The 23343-nt window shown below is 30.8% G+C and overlaps 1 protein-coding gene across 7 annotated transcripts in view; it reads left to right on the top strand.

The window, feature by feature from the left end:
• LOC122506350 (protein turtle-like) overlaps positions 1-23115 on the top strand; it is a 325273-nt gene extending 302158 nt beyond the window's left edge. For all 7 annotated transcript variants that reach the window (XM_043618465.1, XM_043618466.1, XM_043618468.1 and 4 more), the window contains 4 exons: positions 938-1123; positions 1558-1785; positions 6774-6867; positions 20055-23115. In XM_043618465.1, coding sequence (XP_043474400.1) covers positions 938-1123; positions 1558-1785; positions 6774-6867; positions 20055-21240 — 1694 coding nt within the window. In that variant the 3' untranslated portion in view covers positions 21241-23115. The remainder of the gene's footprint in view (positions 1-937; positions 1124-1557; positions 1786-6773; positions 6868-20054) is intronic.
• Positions 23116-23343: the final 228 nt, after the last annotated feature.

Raw genomic sequence — 23343 nt, 5'->3', positions numbered from 1 at the left:
GTGTACTTCATTTGTACTTCATTTGGGAGTGGCCTTTAGAAAAAAAACCTTAATTAATTTGCAAGAATAATAGAACAATAATAAGAAGCGCATGTACAGAATTTGTACAACGCGACGTTTGCTATCTCTTTGATCAGTTTTTTTCGTTTCACCGTGGTTTCACCCCATCAGCGAACGCTTTTTGTCGTCTGCTAACTCGAATCACCATGCGCGCCATGATTAAACCCGCGAAAATTGAATTTCGTATCCCAAAACATACACTCATTCCAATAGCATCAAGGATAACCATTTGGAAATGTCATATTTAATTAGAATTTAATTCGCAAAACGATTATGATCGTTACACTAAATATAAGCCAAAGATTAATTTTAACTAAATTAGATTATTTCGTTTATTTACACCAAATTAATAAATCCGCTTTAACTATTCCACACACCAGTAATTTAATTTAACAAATTATATTATTTTGTTCCCTTACAATAGTTTAATTTACCAAATTAGATTATTTTGTATTTGTACCCATTAAGTATCAAGTTTCAATAAATAATAACATTTCGTATATCTCATTTGATTCTTTTTGTTTTCATACCCCGTGAAATGTAAACAACGGTGGTAAACTATAAACAATAAGGGAATAAATTTGTTTTAGTCCATATGGTATATATTGGTCATTTCATTGTACATATATAAGTAAAATTATAATTACATGGTTGAAATTTCATTTTCATAAGAATAGAATTTAAGTAATTTCTTGAGTAATTGTGAAACGTGCTTTAGAATATTGCTTTATGAAACAATAAATTGTTTCATAACTGAGAGTGTTGTTGTGGCGTGGGATTCAATTATTAATTTTACATATTGTGAGAGAGGGCAAAAGACCCCTCCTCTACCCCCTCCAGGTTACTAACTTGATTATACGGAATTTTGGTTTATCAGGACCAAAACCGGGTCCACCAAGGAATGTAACAGTGAGAGAGGAGGAGAATGGCTTCATTATTTCGTGGCAGCATCCGGCGGAGAAAACTCATCTGGTACAATATTACACAATCAGATACAGAACTGATGGACCTTGGAAGGATCTCAACAAAGCGCGAATTCGACCCGAAGATACTTTTTATCTAGGTGAGAGAGTCTTTTTATTATTATATACAATATAGTTCAGTGCGATTGAACGCGTCTATTCTTTCGTTATTTATCTTTTCTTTTTTCTCAAAAAATTTCTCTACCGCAGAAAATGGATTTTTTGAATGAAAAAAAAGAAATATTTTTTGTTAGTTATATTTTATGGAGAAAACTGGATATTCAAAAGTAGATATTGAAAAAATATATTAACCCTTAACATCAAAAATATTAAACTTTAATATATAGATATTCAAATCACATGCTAGATATTAACGCTTAACATCCAGATATTTACTTTTAATATCTAGATAGCTGTCCCTATGTTAAAGAATAAAAATATTAAACTTTAACATCTAGATATTTACATTAAATATCCATTTTTCTCCGTGTAGATGTAATGGAAATAAAATTTTTTTTTCTCTTTTCTTGAGCAGTGAAGAATTTAGTCGGAGGTAGAACTTATCATTTTCAAGTCTTCGCCAATTCTTCGACAAATTACGGAGCAAGTGATGAAGTGAAATTCCCAGTGCCGGCTCGAGTGAAGCATAAAGCAATAACCGCTGGTGTTGTGGGCGGTATTCTCTTCTTCATCGTAGCCATCATCCTCAGCATATGTGCGGTAAAAATATGCAATAAACGGAAGCGACGAAAACAGGAAAAAGGTATGAACCCTGAAATTATTTCAAGTTTACAACATATTGCCCGCTTATGGCCGGCACCTGTGCTCCAAAAAGTCGTTCCTCACTTCGTTGACAACTTCGAAGATTGGGTCATTCATTGTCATTTTCTACGTGGTGTGACAAATTGTGTTCATTCAGATTCTTTTTATTTTTTTTTCAGTTTTGAAATATGATGATGGAAAATACAATATTTTGTTAAAATTTACACTTTTAAAAAATAATTTTCATTTGTAACGGAAACTTTACTCTCTTAAAATTCTCTTTCATCATATTTTTTCAAGAAGTATTTCTACTGAAATTGATACTAATGGGGCATTTTCCAAAAACCTTGACAGAATTTAAATTTGATTTCAAATTCCCTCCAATTTGTTACCCGGGGGTTTTAAGGTACACTCTCACCTCTACTGCCTGCCAGCCTGCAGGTTGTCATGGTAACTCATAAGAGTAAGAGAGTCAGAAAATTCAAATCAAATGTTTTTTCTCTCTTACTCTCGTTGCGCCTTCCTGCGCAGGCATGCAGGCTGTAGAGGTGAGAGTGTGCCTTTAGGGTTCACTGATTTGGAATTCAAAATCAGTTTTTAAACATTCAAAATGCCGGATCCAAAATGGCTGAAAGTTTATAAAAATATTTATCAGATTCGTTTAATCCTTGTTATTATATAGCAGTTTCTAATGTCACGGATTACGAATCTGATGTTTTATAAAATTCAAAATGGCGGATCAAAGATGGCCAAAGAATTTTTAACATTCATCGGATTCGTTTAAAATTTGTAACTCGTGGGGTTTTTTTTTAAGTCATTGAATATGAATCTGATGTCAATTTTTGAAAATACAAAATGGCAGATCCAATATGGCTGACAAGTTTTAAAAATATTGATCAGATATCCTTTGTTTTAAACTCGTTACTCTGGAGTTTTCGGGATCGTTGATTACACTGGGTTACAAAAAAATGGTCATGTCGTGTTTATTTAAAATTTCCTGTGTTTATTGAAAGTTTAGGTGTCACTAAATAAGAATATACCAGAAAAAAAAATTTTATCCCACATGCACAAAAATGGCGCTTTCTGATAGCATACGTATGAAAATGGCGGCCGTGTTCTCCCATGGGCAAGAAAATCAGCTGTTCCCATGCGTTTTTCTTGCCCATGGGAGAAAACGGCCGCCATTTTCATACAAGTCGAACAAGTGAATGACTTTTACTCCCTGTCGTCTGCTATCTGAAAACGACACTTTTGTGCATTAGGAATAACAAATATCGTAAGTATCACGAGAATAAAGGCTGCCAATTTCTTTACGATGATTTTTGTGACACGAGTGGAGGTCGAGGGCGCCCTCGACCTCCACTCGTGTCACAAAAATCATCGTAAAGAAATGGCTGCCTATTTATCCTCTTGTTGCTTAATATACTATTTCATTTGGTTATTAGGGTGGTCCAAAAAACAAAAAGTCAGAATTTTTTTGCTCTCACCCCCCAGGATTGAAGTTTGTAGGAAAAAAAATACTCCTGTTTTTTTTCTTCATAATAAAATAATATTAACCCGTGCCTCAAAGCCCCTCAAATTTCTTATGTATTTTAAATAAGAAAAAAACCATTTTTCGTAAATTTAATATAAAATCTAGAGAAAATTTTTTTTTCACTTGGTTAAGGATGTTTTTCTTCTAGAGTGTTTAAGAAATAAAATCCTTTTACATATTTAACAAATTTTTTATTTTCTATACCTATTTTTTTATTTTTGAAAAATTCTCAAAAAAGCAAAAAACGGTAATTTATTATTTTTTATTCGTTATTATAATTTGTTCTCATTGATTGTAATACAATTGGTTTTATGAATTTAATATTTGATAGATTCATAAAAGCCAATTGAATTACAATAGATGAAAAAAATGATAAGTAATAAAAAATAATATATTACCGTTTTTTTGAGAATTTTTCAAATCTAAAAAAAATATAAAAAATAAAAAATTTGTTAAATTTATGTAAAAGGATTTTATTCCTTAAATACTCTAGAAGAATCATCCTTAACCGAGTGAAAAAAAAATTTTCTCTAGATTTTATATTAAATTTACGAAAAATGGTTTTTTTCTCATTTAAAATACATAAGAAATTTGAGGGGCTTTGAGGCACGGGTTAATACTATTTTATTATGAAGAAAAAAAACAGGGGCTTTTTTTTCCTACAAACTTCAATTCCGGGGGGTGAGATCAAAAAAATTCCGACTTTTTTTTCTTAATGTAATCTCGTTTACTTTAATCTCGTTTTTTATAGGAATGACCAAATAAAAAAATTTTTTCTGGTATATTCTTGTTCAGTGACACCTAAACTTTCAATAAACACAGGAAATTTTAAATAAACACGACATGAACATTTTTTTGTAACCCAGTGTTATGAATCTGATGTCAGTTCTTGAAAATTCAGAATGGCGGATCCAATTTGGCCGACGAATTTAAAAACTTTTAACCATTTTGATGGAAACTTGTTACTTAAGGATGTTCATTGTTGCTGTTTATGAATCTGATGTCAGTTTTTAACAATTCAAAATGGCAGATCAAAGATGGTCGAATGGTTTTTAAACATTTATCCGATTCGTTTAAATTTTATTATTCGCTGGTTTTTGGAGTCGTCGACTATGAATCTAATATCAGTTTTTTAAAACTTAAGATGGCGGATCCAATATGGCGGACGAGTTTAAAAAAAATTGATTAAATTCATTTGAAACTCGTTACTCGGGGGTTTTTGGGGTTACTGATTATGAATCTTTTGTCGGTTTTTAAAAATTCAAAATGGCGGATCCAATACGGCGGCCGAGATTTAAGGAGGAATGGTATACCTAATTGGGCCAAAAGTTTGTGACATTTAGGGGAATTTGTAATATTTTTATTTAAGCTACATTTAGCAGTTTTTCTTATTGAAATCATGAAAGTAGACATCAATAAATATTAAAAAGTATATATTAAATAAAGAAAAGATAATAAATTAATCAAATTAATTGTTTTTTATAAAAGCAGAAAATAATTTTTGTTACTGTCTGTACGAATTTAAAACCTAAGAAAATAAAAGTTACTGAAATTCTCTAAAAATTATTTTCGGATTTATCGAGTATTCCCTTGCAAACTTTGAAAAAATGCTATTATTACGTATACATGTGTCTTATTATGCTGTAATATTAATGTTATTAATTATAAACATTGTCAAATAACAATTTGTAATGAGCGTTTAATCGTGACAACCTCGCCACGTTTTCTCTGTTTGTCTGTCATAAAATTAGTTTTCTTCCAGAAACTAATTAATTACTTTTTAACTACTTAGTGAATAAAAAAGAACCTTCGTGATTAATAAAGCTTAAATCTTGACCTTCAAGATACAATTTTTACAAAAAATTCTGAATGTTTTAAGTATTAAATTTTTAATGATAAACATGTAAATTCGTGCTTTCTCCATAAGAGGTAATGTTAAGGGGTTACGCCACCCTGAAATTTTCAAAAAAATTAATTTTTTTTTTTTGCTTAATTTCAAAGTTTATATTCTAACGAATATTTTGAGATGTCGCCGAAGACAATGTCTCACTAATTACAAAAGTTATGGTCATTAGAAGTCAGCGCGGTGGGGACGCGCCGAGAGCTGCTGGAAGCAGCGACTTTCTATTTTCGAATGGTCTAGGGGGCCCTTTCATGATTTAGGAAGGGTCCTTTTCATTGTATCCCTTCCATTCTTAAATAAAAAAAATTATGGCCCAGGAATTGCTGATTAAATAGTAAATTGAAAAATTTTCAAGTTATAATACACTAAAGTTCATTTTTTTTCTTCTTTTGCGTTTTTCTCGAAACCACAATTTTCGAGACGGTGTACACGATAACTCAAAAACTATTCAATCGATTGACTTGAAAATTAATATACATCTTCCTAAATAGATTTTGCACAGAGTGACGTGGGATTTTTTTGATTGAATAATTTGAAAATTTTTTATCCAATTTTTTATACGGTAATTTTAGCCAAAAAAAAAATGTCAATTTTTGAAGTGCTTCCATTTGCGTAAAAAATTTTTTTTTTTAAATGGCTTCGTCACTCTGTTCAAAATTTATCACTTTTTAAGAAAAATATTGTTTTACTTGTTTCTGACAAAAATTGAACTGCCAATCATGTACACCATCAAGGAGTGCTCCGGAAAAATTGATCCACGCCAATAGTTATATCTCCGCCATTTTTAATTAAAAACAATTTTTTTTAATATTTATAAAGCTCAATATATGTACTAAAGCATCAATAAATGTAAAGAAGTCCTACCTGAAACAGTTTTATCAAAAAAATTCCTAAAAAACCATCCGATTTTCATGCGTTCAGGGTGGCGTAACCCCTTAAATTAAATAATTTTTAACTTGTAAACTATTTAGTGAAAAATTCTGAAATTTGGTGGGTAATTTTATTATATAAAAGCGAATCATTTCCCAAAATATCAAAAGATTTTGAATGTTTTGAATTTCTATACCATTCCTCCTTAAAAACGTTGAAATCGTTTGAATCTTTTTACTCGAGGGTTTTTTTGGTCGCTGATTATGAATTTGATATTATTTTTTAAAAATTCAAAATGTCGGATCCAATATGGCCGATGAGTTATAAAAAAATTGATCTGATTTGTTTGAAACTCGATATTCGGGGGTTTTAACCAATGTCTATTCAAACAAGAAGGCTTAAAAGATTTTATTATTTTTTACTTAAGTTAAAAATATCGTATTTATTTATTATACCAAAAAAAACTTTCACATAAATCATATTGAACCTCAAAAAATTGAATTTTGTCCAGCATTTTGTGAATAATCCCCACAATGATAATTGAAATAATTTGTTTTTTCTTTATAAAATGAATTTAGGTTGGATTTAATTTTCAAGAACGATGAAATGGTAACGCAGGGGCTAGGCAGGCATCCGAATTTTGAACAATTTTGTGAGTTAATAAAATTTTGTAACATTATAGAACTGCTTTCAGCGTATAATATGGTAGCGTGCCGGTCCACTGACGCCCGGAATGGCGCAGGACAGGGACCCCAAGGAACAGTGCCTTTAAAAAAGTGAGTCTCAAGTTTTCCAACTTCTATTCTCATACTAAAAATTATTATTAAAATAATGATGAATTAAAGAAAAATTAATTTTTTTAGTTTATATATGTCGTAGGCAGATAGCATAATCCGGTAGTATGCAAACTGCCTAGGCAGTTTGTAAACCGCGGGCAGTTAGTAAAATGCCTAAATTTGAATGTATAAAAACAGGTAATAAGCAAAGTACCTAGGCAGTTTACATACTGCCAAAGACGTTTCAGGCAATTAGAAAAATGTATTGAAAGTAGCAATGGGGTCAAATTTCTCAACAGGCCACCTGAAATGGACTTTTCAAATTTCAAATATTTTTTTCATAATCTTTTGTAGTAAGCCTTACTAAAAACATTTCTGATGTGCGTTTTCAAAAAAATTAATTTTTTAATTATTTATTAAAAATTGAAGTTTTTATTGCCTGTCTAGAGGTTACAAATATTATTTGTTTTGAATAAACTTTTTTTAAAATGAAAGTTTATTAAATTGAGGCCTTGGATCGAATAACTCGCCCGACGCTCGGAGGAACGCGCAACTGCCAGTCAGTGAGCAGTGAGCGCCTCTGGGCCACTCACTGCTGCCCGACTGGTATTAGCGCGTGTCTTCGAGCGTCAGGCGAGTTATTCGATCCAAGGCCTCAATTGTTCAGCAATCTGTGGAGGTAGAATTTTGAAAACTGTTTACAAATTTTTTTATTTAATCATATATTTCAACAAAAGAGAAAAAAAAATTTTATGGGAGTATATTTTTTATTAAATTGTGTTTCTATTAATCTATGCTACTTTAATTGAAACAAGAGTTCCAGATAAACAATATTTTGTGACTTTCAATATACATTTTTCTAATTACCTAAAACGTCTTTGGCAGTATGTAAACTGCCTAGGTACTTTGCTTATTACCTGTTTTTATACATTCAAATTTAGGCATTTTACTAACTGCCCGCGGTTTACAAACTGCCTAGGCAGTTTGCATACTACCGGATTATGCTATCTGCCTACGACATATATATATTAAGAATTTAGAACGATCAGATCGCACTTACTAACAATTTGCACTAATTCGACACAAAAGAGAAACAATTTTTCTCTTCTCTTCAAATATAGACTAATTACTAAGTTTGAAATTTAGAATCTAGTTCAATTGAATAAATATTGGAAAAAATATTAAATTTTACTTTGAAAAAAGTATTCGTAATTAATAAATTTTAAAGAAATAAAAAAATTGTTAAAGTAGATAGTGAGTTTGAGAGTAGGAGAAGGGGTAAGCGAAGGGATAGACTCATACGTTACGTAGAGAGTCGAAAAGTTGGGAGAAGTGCCAATATGGTGGGGAGCCGCTTCTCTTAGTCTCGCGCTCGCTAATTCCAAAGCAGGTGAACTAAAAGAGAAAAGAACTAAATTAGGAAAGTTTGAATGTAGTTTATGTATTTGTTTCAGAAAATAATTTTTAAAAATTACTTTTTTCAAATGTAAATTTTAGAAAATAGTAAATGCGACCTGGAAGATTAGGGTTAGGGAAATAGTTAACATACAAGTCCCCGAGTAATAGGCGTCCGAAGCACCACAGTAAATGCGAAAAACCTCTCACGAGTGATCTAGTTAAAAATGCCTTTATTGTAAATTTAGATGATCGAAGATGAAAGAGAGCAAGATTGCTCCATTACATAAAGTTAAACCCAAAAGTAAAACTGAAAAGGTTTTTATCCTTTTATCTTCTTGTCTACATAAGACTATTAAAATAAAACTCTTAGTTTTGCATTTAGAGACCGGCAGACCTAAAAACCGCACCAGCAGAGGTATTTTGGACGAGGTTTTCTTTTTTTAATGGAGAAAAACCTAATTTTAGGTCCTTAGGCCAACTTGGTATTGCCCACTTTGTCAAGTCTAGAATTCCATTCTCATCGATGACACACACAATCGTTTCTCGACACGGCATCCAAAAGTCCACAATACGACTGCAGTGATGCCTATTCTGGATTATGACTTAATCATTTAACTTTAAAACAATCCGCAGACCGGAAAATTGATATTTTCCTTTATTTTGAAAAAACTGACTTTACTATTTTATTTTCTCATTAGCAACTTTTAGATTATGTAAGATTCTGATCGTACATATCCAGAACGGGCTATTCGGTTCAGCTAACTGCCAAAGATTCTGTAAGTTTCAATTTCAAAGAAAAAGAAATAAATCTTTTCAAAGTAGTTTGTTTTTGAAGAAAGAAAAACGTGAGAGAACACATTGAGTTTTATTTCTGATTTTTTATTTCTTATTTGAAAGGCAAAATTTAAAAAATGGATTTAAAAATGATTTATTGAAAAAAAATTGATAAAAATAAAAGTTCTTTTTAATTTATAAATACTGAAAGGAAATGAAAGAAGAGAATGAAACTCGATGTGTTTATGAAAGGGGACGATTAGAAGAGAGAAAGAAAAAATGATTTTTTTTGTTGGAATCATTTCGAATCATGGCTCGACACAACGTGGTGTCTCTTGTCCTCTGTGTTCTGTAGGTCGACAAACTTAAACGCGTGCGGCGAGTCAGTGTCGACGCTGACCCGTTGCAGCCCGTTGAATCCGCAACCACAACCTCTTCATCAACCACTTCCTACGCAAGTAACCCCCGGCAATGTCACTTCGGAGCAGGTCCACGAGGCCCCCCCGATTCGTGACCGTGATCATCACGCACTCCATCTCGATAATCGAGATTACGAGAGTGTATTTATCATAGAGAGGCGGAACAGTAAGCCCAACATCCGCTAACGAGACGAGTCAGTACCCAGACCAGTCCCAGATCGACCCGAGAATAATCGATCGATCTTAATCAATTTGAAAAGAATAAAATACGATACGATTTTTGCGGTGGGATACATCACCCACTATTTTATTACTACTACTTTTACTACCACTACTTTTACTATTACTATTACTACCGCAACTGAAACTTAAATAAACTTCTACCATAACTACCAAAACAGTTTTACTATACACAACTGCCAAAAACTTTTACAACTACTAAAAAAGTTTTACGACCAAAAAAGTTTTAAAGAGTTTACTACCAACAACTTTTACTATCTGTACAATAAATCAGTACTATTAATGATACAAATATCGATAATGAAGAATAACACTTGGGATAACATTCACAAGTGAGAAAATAACATAATTACAAGTTCTGAGTTATAACATTTTACAAGCACTAAGATAAACGATTTACTGGAATAACAATAACAAGTACTGTACAAGAGTTACTATTAGCTACTATTAGAAGTACTGTACTATTCACCCCACTGATACTGTGCGAGACGGCTTCATTCTGCAATGCTACCTGCTAGGACTAAATCTACTACTATTCACAACTACTGCTACTGTTTTTAACTAATCAACTACTGCTACTACATATCATCATCACAACTCAACTGCTACTACTTAGGATGATTGTCATGAATGTAGATGAGATGAGCAATACAGGCAAACCGCTAGGACTCACTAGATCATCCAGTCAGTACCCTACTTTCGTTCGGCGGGCTAGGGAGTACATAGATAGACGAGACAAAGTAGCCTTTTCCAAGATGCTTCAAGAGTAATCGATCGTTTTGCTTGCTTCTGTCGCACCATTATTATCATTGCTCTAGTTTCAAGTATATCATTCTCTCTTTTTTCCACAAAAAAATAAAACAGAATCTTTTTTTTTCTTTTTGATATATTATGAATAGCTCTCACTCACTTTTCTTAATGTTCACCGTTAAGGCACTTTTCCTATGTGACGGCCGAAATTTCAGGCTTTTTTCAGGAATTTTTTTTCACAGAAAATAAAATATAATTCTATAACTTATTTTACATGTTATAATTGGTGTCTAAAAATATACAAAAAAATTTTTTTTAGTGATATTTCAAATCATTTAATAATTATTTTTATGAGTCAAAGATGACTCCTTTGAAAATGCATAGGTGAACGGTCGCAACGATAACTTTCTTCAGTATTGTCTGAAATAAAAAATCAAATGTAGTTTTACTCACTAGGCTTACTGTTATCGTGTGAACCTCAATAAACAATTTATCTTAATAAATAACAAAATGTCGGACTGTTAAATAAGAATTTCAAAAATGGCTTGTTTTTTCGTAAACAAATTGTTTAAAAAAAATAGGAAAATGTTTATGTAAAATCATGACCGAGGTTCACACGATAGCCACTCATGTGTAGAATAATGCCTCCAAATTGCAGACCGATCGGTTAAATAGATTTTGAGTAATCCTTGTCACCAGTTAGAAAAAAGTGGTTTTGAGAAAAACGCGTTTAAAGTTTTGGTAGCTGTAGCTCGCGCCCATGCACCGCTGTTTAATTTTACGCGCTGTAACTTTGTTAGTTTTTCAAATATCTGTCTAAAACTTTTACACGATATTTCTAAGATATTGTACTTTCGAAACATGCAAAAAAAAATCGATTTTTTCAAACCGTCACATAGGAAAAGTGCCTTAAATATTATTCTTATCCAAAAAGAAACCTTTCATGTTCACTATTTTACTTCTTTTTCACTGCTCTCCCTTTTCTCTCTATTTTGTTAATATTTATTTTCTTAATATTGTATTTTAATATGCTGTAAAATATCAAGTAGAAATTATTTCATATTCTTGATATGACACAACAATAACAACACTATGACATAATTATTAAAAATAACTCCGACGGTGTTAAATTTAAAAAAATGGGATGTCCCTGAAGCACCGATTCTTAGAGTCAAAAACTATTATTTGGGGTCTTTGAAAAGTTCAATTGTCATTAATTTCGTTTCTTTCATTCAGCATTCGAGATATCACTTAATCTTGCAGCTATTTAAACTAAAACATTTGAAAAACTTGATTAATTCTTTACGAAAAAAATCGTTTTCGACGCTGACGTCAGGTAGCTCTAATTGGGAGGAAATCTTTACTGATCTTTACATTGAGTTTTTAAGTTATCTAGAGTGTATTTTCGAGTGTTCTTTTTATATTATTTACTCCATTTAATTCTATTACCTACAGGGTTGGCAGAGGTCAGGGAAGTCTGGGAAATCAGGAAAAAGTCAGCAATAATATCAGGAATAATCTCAGGAATTTTTATTAAAAGTACTGGGAAAATTTTAAATTTTGGTGTCTTTTTTGTTTGACACATAAAGTCATAAACTATGAAATTACAACGAATTCTAACACAAATCTTCAATTTTTTATATTTCTGATAATAATTACTTTTTAAATAACTTAATTTTTGAAAAACTATCATAACATTCCTACTTATAACCTAATTAATAAATAATCCTAAAATTATTTCAAATTATTTCAAAATTAACTGAATTTTAAAAACGTTGCAATTAAAATTTTCATAAATAGATAAACTTCAAAAGTTTTTAATTTGAAATTTTATAAAATTTCAATTTTGATGAATTTAATTAGAAATTTTAATAAACTTAGATTTTTGCAAATTTTAATAATTAAAATTCTTCTGAAATTGGTTAATTTTTTTTAATATAGATATATTTAATTAATTATTAAAAATAATGGATTTATAGAAATTCTTCGCAAAAATTCAATTATGTTCAATTTAAAAAAATTATCATCAAAATTTCAATTATCTTTATAAATAATAAAATTCTTCTCTGAAATTCAATTATTAAAAAAAAATTTAATAAATACCTACGCAAACATTTAATTATTTTCATAAATAATAAAAATTTTACAAAAATTCAATTATTTACAAATTTTTTATAAATTTCTTCACAACAATTTATAAATGATACAATTTTTTACAGGGATACAATAATTTTCATAGATGATAAAATTCTTTTCAGGATTTCAATTATTTTAATAAATAATAATACTCATCGCAGCATTTCAATTATTTTTAATACATTTTTAAACGAATTCCTCGAAAAATGATGTTATTAAATAATTTGAATTCTCGTCGAATTTTCTAATAAAAATTGATTTAAAAATGAATTTTTGTTAAAATATTAGATAATAATTGAATATTAACAGCATTACAGCATGATAATTGAATTGAAATGATGAAAATAATTTTTAAGAAGTTAGAGTAACAATATTCTTATAATATAAAATAATAATTTTATTACTCTTATCTTTAAAATTATTATAAGTTTTTGAATTTAAAATTTTTTTTAAATCTTAATTCCTAAGGAAAAAATTATAATAATTAAATATTTATTTAAAAATGAAGTTATTGATGTTTTCGAACAATTTTACAATTGAAAAAATTTGTAAATAATTGTAATAGAATATTTTTTTGAGTATGTAAACGTTTTCAGAATGAATCGGAATATTTTTTAGGGTCAGGGAAAAAGTCAAAATTTGGTCTGGAAAATAGGGAAAAGTCAAGGAAAATCAAAATTAAATTTTTGTATCAACCCTGTATTAATTTTGCTTTATTTTCAATACCATGTTATACTGCAGGAGATATTTTAGAAAATTTATTCTTTTTAGTGCCCAAAATTTGTAATTTTTTTATGGACTTTATTCACTTTAATGTTCAGATTGTCCTCATTTTCTTTAACGACATCCAATAGGCGAAAAATTAATAAATTAAAAATTTTTTTTTTTAAATTGTACGTTTACTTCCTCAACTTTAAGCTCATATTTTGTAAAAAATAATAAATATTTTAACAAAATTCTTTTATTATTGAATTTTATAAACATTAACAATCCTTCATGCAAAGTATCATAACTTTTAAAAATTAGCCCGCAACGACTTTCGGTTAAATATAGGGGAGACTGGGGCAAACCCGTTCACTTTTTGTCAGATCGGTTAATTTATACCACTTGAAAGCTGATGATTTCTACTAAAAAAATAAAAAAGAGTTTTTGATTTATCTTTTTAAGTTTTACTTAGAGAAAATTTTTAATTCACATATACCAAATTTAATAATCACAATTTTCCAGGGTGAATCACTTTATTTTTTCAAATCGGAACAGTTTTATTTTTTAAATATTAAAATTCGTCTTATTCCCCTCTTAAGTATGATTTATTATTGATAAACTATGAGTTCTATAAACAATAAATATTGGTTTAATAAATAATTAATATAGGTTTCATGAATTACTACACGGAAAGAAAAGGTCTGGAAGAGATATCCATAAAAATATAATATAATATAATATAATATAATATAATATAATATAATATAATATAATATAATATAATATAATATAATATAATATAATATAATATAATATAATATAATATAATATAATATAATATAATATAATATAATATAATATAATATAATATCCCACACAGCACATGATATTTCCTAAATATTTCCTGAATATTTCACTGAAAGATTGAAATATTTCAGTGCAAAGTTCTAGAAATATTTCTGCAAACAGGAAAATGTCCGCTTATGTGGGAATATTGACGCGAAAGTTGAGAAAATATTTCATTGAAATATTCCTGCAATATTACACATAAAGATTCTGCAATATTGTGAAAATATTTCACAAAATGGAAAAATTTGTTAAACACCTCAAACCAATAGGAATTTTCTGAAATATTTTAAAACCCATAGGATATAGTAAGCCAAAAACTACTGCGCAGCTCTACAGGCCATAGAAACTGAGTTCGATCAGTGCGCATCATTTCAGTTGAATATTTCCAAAATATTTCAATGAAATGTTTTCTCAACTTTCGCGTCAATACACGGAGAAAAAGGAATAGTTGACACATCCAGATACATGGATATCACAGCCATATTATATTGAAAAATACGGGATATCCATAGTTAAGGTTGCTCCATCCATATTCTATGGCTGGCTGTATATTGTTGGAGCAGCAAAAGATCTATGGTTGGGTGATCCATAGTAATGGAAATGGAAAACAAAAAATTGGAATCACTCAATTAATTAAATTCAATGTCACTTGAGATATTTTATATACATTTTTGTTAATTAATACACACCACTTATTGAATAACCGCATATTTACGAAATAAATTATTAAGCGATGGGGGAGACACGAACCCTAGACCTAACGCATACTAAACACTAACGCTATCCACTACACTATACACGCAACTACAATATTTGAGCATATAATATTCCTTATATACTCTACACATATTTCATGAAAATGAATTTACATAAAAACTAATAGACAATAACGATAATAAATAATGAACAATTATAACACTATTTATACACAATAAACTCACAACGTGATTATATAGACGTGACAGGAAACCGACGCGACGGACAAATTGAGACGACCATTTTTAAATGGATGCCATGATAATGAATTGCGCGCAACATGTATCGAAATTTTGAACTAACTATGGATCTCCCAACCAAAGTTTATATGGATGAGGCAGCCATATGTGAAAATCCATAGCATGAATTGTAAGCCCAACCATGCCTATGGATGTCGCATCCATATTTGATTCAACAATATAATATGGCTCCTTCATCCATTGAATATGGAATGTGCTTCCATTCTGAAAGTTGTCTCTTCCATTGAATTGGATAACACAACAATATTCTGCTCAACAATATTTTTATGGATATCTCTTCCAGACCTTTTCTTTCCGTGTATTCCTACATAAGCGGACATTTTCCTGTTTGCAGAAATATTTCTAGAACTTTGCACTGAAATATTTCAATCTTTCAGTGAAATATTCAGGAAATATTTAGGAAATATCATGTGCTGTGTGGGATAATATAATATAATATAATATAATATAATATAATATAATATAATATAATATAATATAATATAATATATAATATATATAATAATATAATATAATATATATAATATAATTATAATAATATATAATAATATATATATATATATATATATATATATATAATATTGTTGTGTTATCCAATTCAATGGAAGAGACAACTTTCAGAATGGAAGCACATTCCATATTCAATGGATGAGGGAGCCATATTATATTGTTGAATCAAATATGGATGTGACATCCATAGGCATGGTTGGGCTTACTATTCATGCTATGGATTTTCACATATGGCTGTCTCATCCATATAAACTTTGGTTGGGAGATCCATAGTTAGTTCAAAATTTCGATACATGTTGCGCGCAATTCATTATCATGGCGCATCCTTTTAAAAATGGTCGTCTCAATTTGTCCGTCGCGTCCAGTCGCGTCGGTTTCCTGTCACGTCTATATAATCGCGTTGTGAGTTTATTGTGTATATATAGTGTTATAATTGTTCATTATTTATTATCGTTATTGTCTATTAGTGTTTATGTAAATTCATTTTCATGAAATATGTGTATAGTATATAAGGAATATTATATGCTCAAATATTGTAGTTGCGTGTATAGTGTAGTGGATAGCGTTACACGGAAAGAAAAGGTCTGGAAGAGATATCCATAAAAATATTGTTGAGCAGAATATTGTTGTGTTATCCAATTCAATGGAAGAGACAACTTTCAGAATGGAAGCACATTCCATATTCAATGAATGAGGGAGCTATATTATATTGTTGAATCAAATACGTATGTGACATCCATGGGCATGGTTGGGCTTACAATTCATGCTATGGATTTTCACATATGGCTGCCTCATCCATATAAACTTTGGTTGGGAGATCCATAGTTAGTTCAAAATTTCGATACATGTTGCGCTCAATTCATTATCATGGCATCCATTTAAAAATGGTCGTCTCAATTTGTCCGTCGCGTCGGTTTCCTGTCACGTCTATATAATCGCGTTGTGAGTTTATTGTGTATAAATAGTGTTATAATTGTTTATTATTTATTATCGTTATTGTCTATTAGTGTTTATGTAAATTCATTTTCATGAAATATGTGTAGAGTATATAAGGAATATTATATTCTCAAATATTGTAGTTGCGTGTATAGTGTAGTGGATAGCGTTAGTGCTTAGTATGCGTTAGGTCTAGAATTTGTGTCTCCCCCCATCGGTTAATAATTTATTTCGTAAATATGCGGTTATTCAATAAGTGGTGTGTATTAATTATCAAAAAGGTGTATAAAATATCTCAAGTGACATGGAATTTAATTAATTGAGTGATTCTAATTTTTTTGTTTCCCATTTCCATTACTATGGATCACCCAACCATAGATCTTTTGCTGCTCCAACAATATACAGCCAGCCATAGAATATGGATGCAGCAACCTTAACTATGGTAATCCCGTATTTTTCAATATAATATGGCTGTGATATCCATGTATCTGGATGTGTCAACTATTCCTTTTTCTTCGTGTACTATGGATTTTGGTTTTAAGATGTTATAAATTGTATTATTGTTAAAATATAATACGTGAAATTATTTTATTCTAAATTTTAAATTAAAAACTAGGTGATTGGCTTTACCCCGACTTCACGTGACCAACTTTACCCCGAATGTATTCCTCACATTTCAGAATAAATTTAATTAAATCTTTTTGAAATCAAACAAAACTGTATTATGTACTTCAAAAAAGGACATCCAATAGCATAAAAAAAAATTTGCCAAATAAATTAAGACTGAAAAATAATGATCGAAAAACTTAAAAATCCAAAAAACGTTTTTTTCTGACACCTCTAAAAACACTCGACCACCTCTGATTATATGTCGAATTCATGAAACGAAACGAAAGTTTAATGTTAAGTACTATTCACAGTACCAATATTTCCATCTTAAGTATATATATATATATATATCTTAATTAAGTTATATATCCTCATGGAATATTTTTTTTATATTTCCACAGATTAAAATAAATGTAACTTATTTGAAGAGGCTTGCTGTCAGCGAGCGAAAGCTTATAAATAAATTATTTTTATTTACTAAGACCATGGATTTATTTTAATTAAAATTACATCTTAACTAAATTTTCTAAATCCAAACAACAAAAATATCAAAAATTTCCATCTTAAGTTGAGTTCATAGCGTCAAATCGCTAGTGAGCGGATTTACCCTGTGAGAAGTTTACCCCAGTCTCCTCTACTAATGGATGGACCTTATATATTATATATAATCAATTTTATTTGATTAATTTAAAAACGTCATATTATTAACAGTAATTCAAACAATAGGACCCAAAAGATGAAAAAAGAGAATTCTTCTTTTTATTTTATCCCAAACATGCGTCTATCATATTTTTGTTCTACTTCAGACAATTTGTTTTGAACAATTTTAATTTTTATATATTTTAAATATATTTAATCTTTCTTCTCACTCTGTTGATAAAATTTTTTGTTTTACAATAATTCTCGTTGTTGCGACACTTCATTTCCGTATTATTTTTCAAATCACTTCTCTTATTGCTTATGCAAATCTTATATAATTATAAGATGCATGCAGCTGATGCATCGCTACAGCCTTTCTTACAATAGCATGATATAAAGTCGAGGTTAGTTTTACATTAAAGATTAAAAATTAATTTTTGAAAAAGAAAAGTTTTTGATGAAAGAATTATTTTCAAAATTAATAAAAAAAATTGTTCAAGCAAAAAAATTGAAAATGAAAAAAAACAATTATAATCCAAGCGGATTGTTATTTTTGGCTCTATAAAGATTTCTTTTTTCTTGATTATTTTCAGTTTATCGATACTAGAAGACTCATAAAGTAAACACATACAAAAACAGAAATAAAAGTAGGTATACATTCTGAACCAGCAATACATTCCGATACTAATTTCGTTTTTTAAAAGTGTTGTAAAACCCTTAATTTTGAAAGACAACTAATTTTATCTGTATCTTAAAATTTATACTCAAATCCATTTTTAACCATTAGTAACAATCGTTGCTTGTTCCACTGCTGGACTGGAAATTAACATTTTGTCTTTGTAATAAAATAATAAAATTAACAGAACTTGAAAAATAAAGTATATAAACGCATAAATTTAAATAAAAAATTGATACCAAATGGAATCTGAAAATATAGTAATTAAAAAGTTTCATATTACAAACATTAAATATTCATGTTTTAAATATTATAATATTTCTGAGAAGTGAAAAATTTTTTATGATTACAATATAACACTGCTTACATTTTAGGCTTAAAAGAACCTGGCTAAATTTTTTGTTTACTTTATTTTATCTGCATAAAGAAAAAAAATGTAAAAATGCTTCTAATATTCTCCATTCCCATCTCAATTGTCTAAAATAATCATTGTATTTTCACAAAGAAAGATGAATTTTTCACTATGTTAGCTTGTTAATTAATATTCTTAAATTCTATTATAAAAATTGTTCCTTTGTGAAGAATTTTTCGAAGTAAAAAAAATGGGTTGATCAGGAATCAGTCTGGGTCCTAATGGTTCCTAAAATAATGTTTATTCTTCTCGGTAGTGTTTTAATATTTTTATTTTTTTTTTAATTTTACGTTATTGCCAAATCCTTTTTAACCATCTTAATCCATTTATTTTTTTCTTAAAGAAATAATTCAAATTTAAAAGAAAGTACGAAAAATTCCCTTACGAGAATGAAACATATAATCTACGTTGTAGACACTACATGTTACCACTGTCATAAATCTAATTACTCCCTAACATCACCGCCTAGAAAAGTAATGTTCGGTTATTTAGCGTTATATTTATTATTATTATTATTATTATTACTATTATTATTATTATTATTATTATTACAACAATATTGTTTTTTGTGAATGTAATCGTTGTGTTACAACATTCTCTCTCCCTTCATCTTTCCTTGCTGCCGGACCCGAAGGAGCAGAAAAGGTGACATATTTCGGAGCACCTAATTCCACGATTGCTATATCACAAATTGAATTTTATTAAATGAAATTGAAACGTTTTTTAAATTTTTAAAAAAAGTGGAAAAACTTTTATGAGAAAAAAGATTCACTATCCTCCACGGAATACCTTTCCTTTTACCTTTGAAAAAAAATCACACCTTAAACTACAAAAAAATGTAACGCACTGGAATGGGCATGAGCATGCATCCCAGCCTGCATCCATTATTATCATTATCATCCAATTCTTAAATGTATGTTCGCCTATTCATTTTTTTATTGTGTTTATTAACATTGCGTTAATGTTGCACGTATTTGTTTTTGTGCTGCTCGAGAAATGCAGGAAGATGAGAAAGGAATTTTCTAATTTGGTTTCTTCCCCTTCTTTCTGCAGTGCCCGAACACCACCATTTGATAAATCGCCACTTCGTTAATTGATAGATTTTTCTCCTATTATAGACCTAGAAAGAGCCGAGTACCAGGTCTAAGTTTCTTAAGGGATATCCTGAATGCCGATACGCCAGATTCATTTCGAGATCGTCCGCTGGGGAAAATTTCACGAGCAGCCGACGGTCGGTTTGTTATAGCCGATTCGGTGCTTAGTTCAGCCAACAACAGTATTCTGGACGCCTCGAGCAGTGATGACGGTGGATTTCTACCGAAGAGTAAGTTGAAGTCATCCTGGAGACGACCGCTGGTCGACATAAGTCAATTGAGTCTACGGTCCGATGGAAGTGGCGTTTCAATCGGCGTTGTTACACCGGGACATTTGGGAATTCCGCTAATGAGACAACCGACAATTTGCACCATCTCGTCGCCAAGATTCATGGCAAGTTCTCCCAGTGGAACACAAATTCCCTGGACGCCGGTCTACCTCAGCGATCTCAGTTCAGTTCGTCAACCATCAACCGGAGATCGTTCGTTCCCAACACCTCCGGGTTACATTCAACTGAGGAACGTCCATCAACGCTACAGTCAAGAATTACCATCACTGAAAGCGATACACGCCGAGTCCCGGAGGTTCGTACCAGTTCAACCCCTGGCTACTTCCTCCCCGCCACAAACGGCCGGCAGGCCCAGAGCACGACTTCCACCTAGACACGCGAGGCACGCACGTTCAGCACCCGAACTGGCAGCTTCTCCCGATCTCGAAACATCACCAGAGAGCAGGTCCAGTAGTTCCGGATTTGGCAGCAAGAACACATCCCAACAGAATCAAAGTTCCCGAAGCGGTAGCACAGTTGCGGAATGGAGGCCACCTCCCTACAGACCCCCACCTCCACCACTGGTGGGCAAATGGCTGGAGCTCCAGAATCAAGCTCCAAAAGTGACTCCACTAACTCATATCCAAACTGCAGTTGACGCCGGCAGTGTCGACGGTCACTACGAATTTGACCCCGTGTCCTGCACACCGACCCCAACATCCGCCTCCACACCCACCAGAGAGGAACGTCCTCCCGCCCATCAAATGCATCCAATTCACATGCCCCAAATCCATCAAGTCCACACCGTTCATCATCAGCCAGCGAGATATTCACGGGACAACATTGAGGCTAGAGTTCAAGCCATGAAGGCCGAATTCCATCAGTTCCGGCAACGGCAAGCCCGAAGAAAACAAAGCGTCCACTTGGAAAGCGCTTGCTGATTCATCAATGCTGATCTCACCAAAAACGGAGGGCGCTAAAAATTTAACGTAATAGTAAGAGTAGGGTTTAGAAAATAACATTGTGTCACGTTTTCACAATTATTACGATCATATCTATTATTCAGCGAATAAAAGAAACTTTCCTTTGGATTTCCAAAAGAGAATTTCAATACACAAGTTGCAGTGCGAAATATTTTCCAGAGGCTTAGAGAAAATATTTCCCTCCATTTTTTGCAACATAGCAAGGACGCTCCAAAGAAACTATATCTTTTAAAAAAAACAACAAAAAAAGTCATAATAATCGTAAACTAAGTAATAATTCAAAGAGAAAAAAAACACACTCAAGTAATTAATGATGAGCAAATGGACTCTAAACGTGATATTAGGCCGAAGCTTGCCTCGAGATTGCTTAAGGACTCACACTCATATTGCACTGCCTGTCTAGGGTTTCGCTAGTAACCCAAAATATATTATTGGCACAATAATTTTTTCTTAAGCAACATAACGAGAATAAGTAACGCTCTTTTGAATTAACCGAGAAATCCAAATCTAATGATATTATCTGAACATTATTGTGAATTTGACGTTTAAATAAAAGCCTTGTAAAGCGTCATTTTCAGCGAATTACGAATTTTTACACTCAATGTTTATAGTCAAATTCGAATAATGTTCAATCTCATCGTCATATTGGACTCTTGATATTTGTATAATCGAAAAAAGGAGAGATTAAAACATATGTCTCTCAAGTTACACGAAAAAATACTCAATAACCCACCTAATTCCCACCAAACGCATTGTATTAAATCATCATTGAGATCTGGTAATTAATTTACGAGAATTTTTGAGATTTTACCCCTTTTGGAAAATTATTTCCACGGCGTCCCTCGACGAGGCGCTCACATCGCGATTCTTAATTCCGTAGCGTTCCTCCAGGTGGGGCGATTATTCCCACGAATACTCAATTTTTAAAATCTTTATTTGTAATTTTACTACCTGATCTTCATTTTAATAAATTATTATATTACATATTTATAAACTAAATTATTTTTATTTATTTTTATACTTTTGATGTTCTTTTCTTCCGTAAGATCTCAAAAAATCTCAAGTCACTCATCCAAATCTCAAAAATACATTTTACTTTCTTTTTTAAAGTACAAAATATAATTATTTATAAAAAAATATACATAATATCGTTAGTAAATAATTTTAGTAAAGACTCTAACTCACGATTCAACTATATTTGGAAGAAAATTAAAAAAAGCGCTGTGGATAAAGAACTGTTCAGTGAAGGTGTGTAACTTGTATTATTAATTAAAAATTCGAAGAGTGCAAGATGAATGAGCGAGAGTGAAAGTTTTAGTAAAAAAAAATGCACACGAAGAGCAATTATGAACAGAAAGGAAAAAAAATTGAAATGTAACAGTGATTTAAAAACAAATCGGAGATTACACAAAGAGTACCAATATTCTAAAGTAATTCTAATAATTGAATTAACAATTTGATAATTAATTGATATTGTACATCGTAACGACGTAGCGTGTAGTACATTAATCAACGAGACTACGAAAAGGCCGGAGATACGTTTTTAATATGAAAAAAGACCGAAGGTTATTTACCGAAGGTCATTGCTGTTGTAACATATTAATTATTAATGCATAGTTAAAGATATAATGTGTAATGAATGTTTTTTCGTTCGACCCTTTACTAATAGTAAGGTAAAAAAAATTTTCTGTAATTTCCAATACTCTATATTAATGAAGTGAATATTTTTAATTCTAATTACGTGCTATCTTTGAATTTTCGAATAATATTCGAATAATAAATAATCTATTATTTATTTATTTATTTTTTTTATTGTTTATACTCCTGCCCTATTGGCCTTACGCACTTCGACAAGAGTCCCCGAGAAATACTTTTTTTGGATTAAGCATAACCATTCTACATAAATTTTCTATATATTAACCTAATTTGCGCCTACAGAGCGACTTGAAAATTAGGAGTACTCGCATTGCGCCTGGACCACCCGTCAATGGGTTTTCTCGCCAGAGAAGAGGGAAACTGTAGAAAACCTCTCCTGAGTACAACCGGTTTATCGACAGTCGA

This window comes from Leptopilina heterotoma, unplaced genomic scaffold (genome assembly GCF_015476425.1).
Source record: "Leptopilina heterotoma isolate Lh14 unplaced genomic scaffold, ASM1547642v1 Lhet_41, whole genome shotgun sequence".
Classification (NCBI taxonomy): domain Eukaryota; kingdom Metazoa; phylum Arthropoda; class Insecta; order Hymenoptera; family Figitidae; genus Leptopilina; species Leptopilina heterotoma.
The sequence above is the reverse complement of the archived record's forward strand: the minus strand, read 5'-3'. Positions and strand labels throughout refer to the sequence as shown.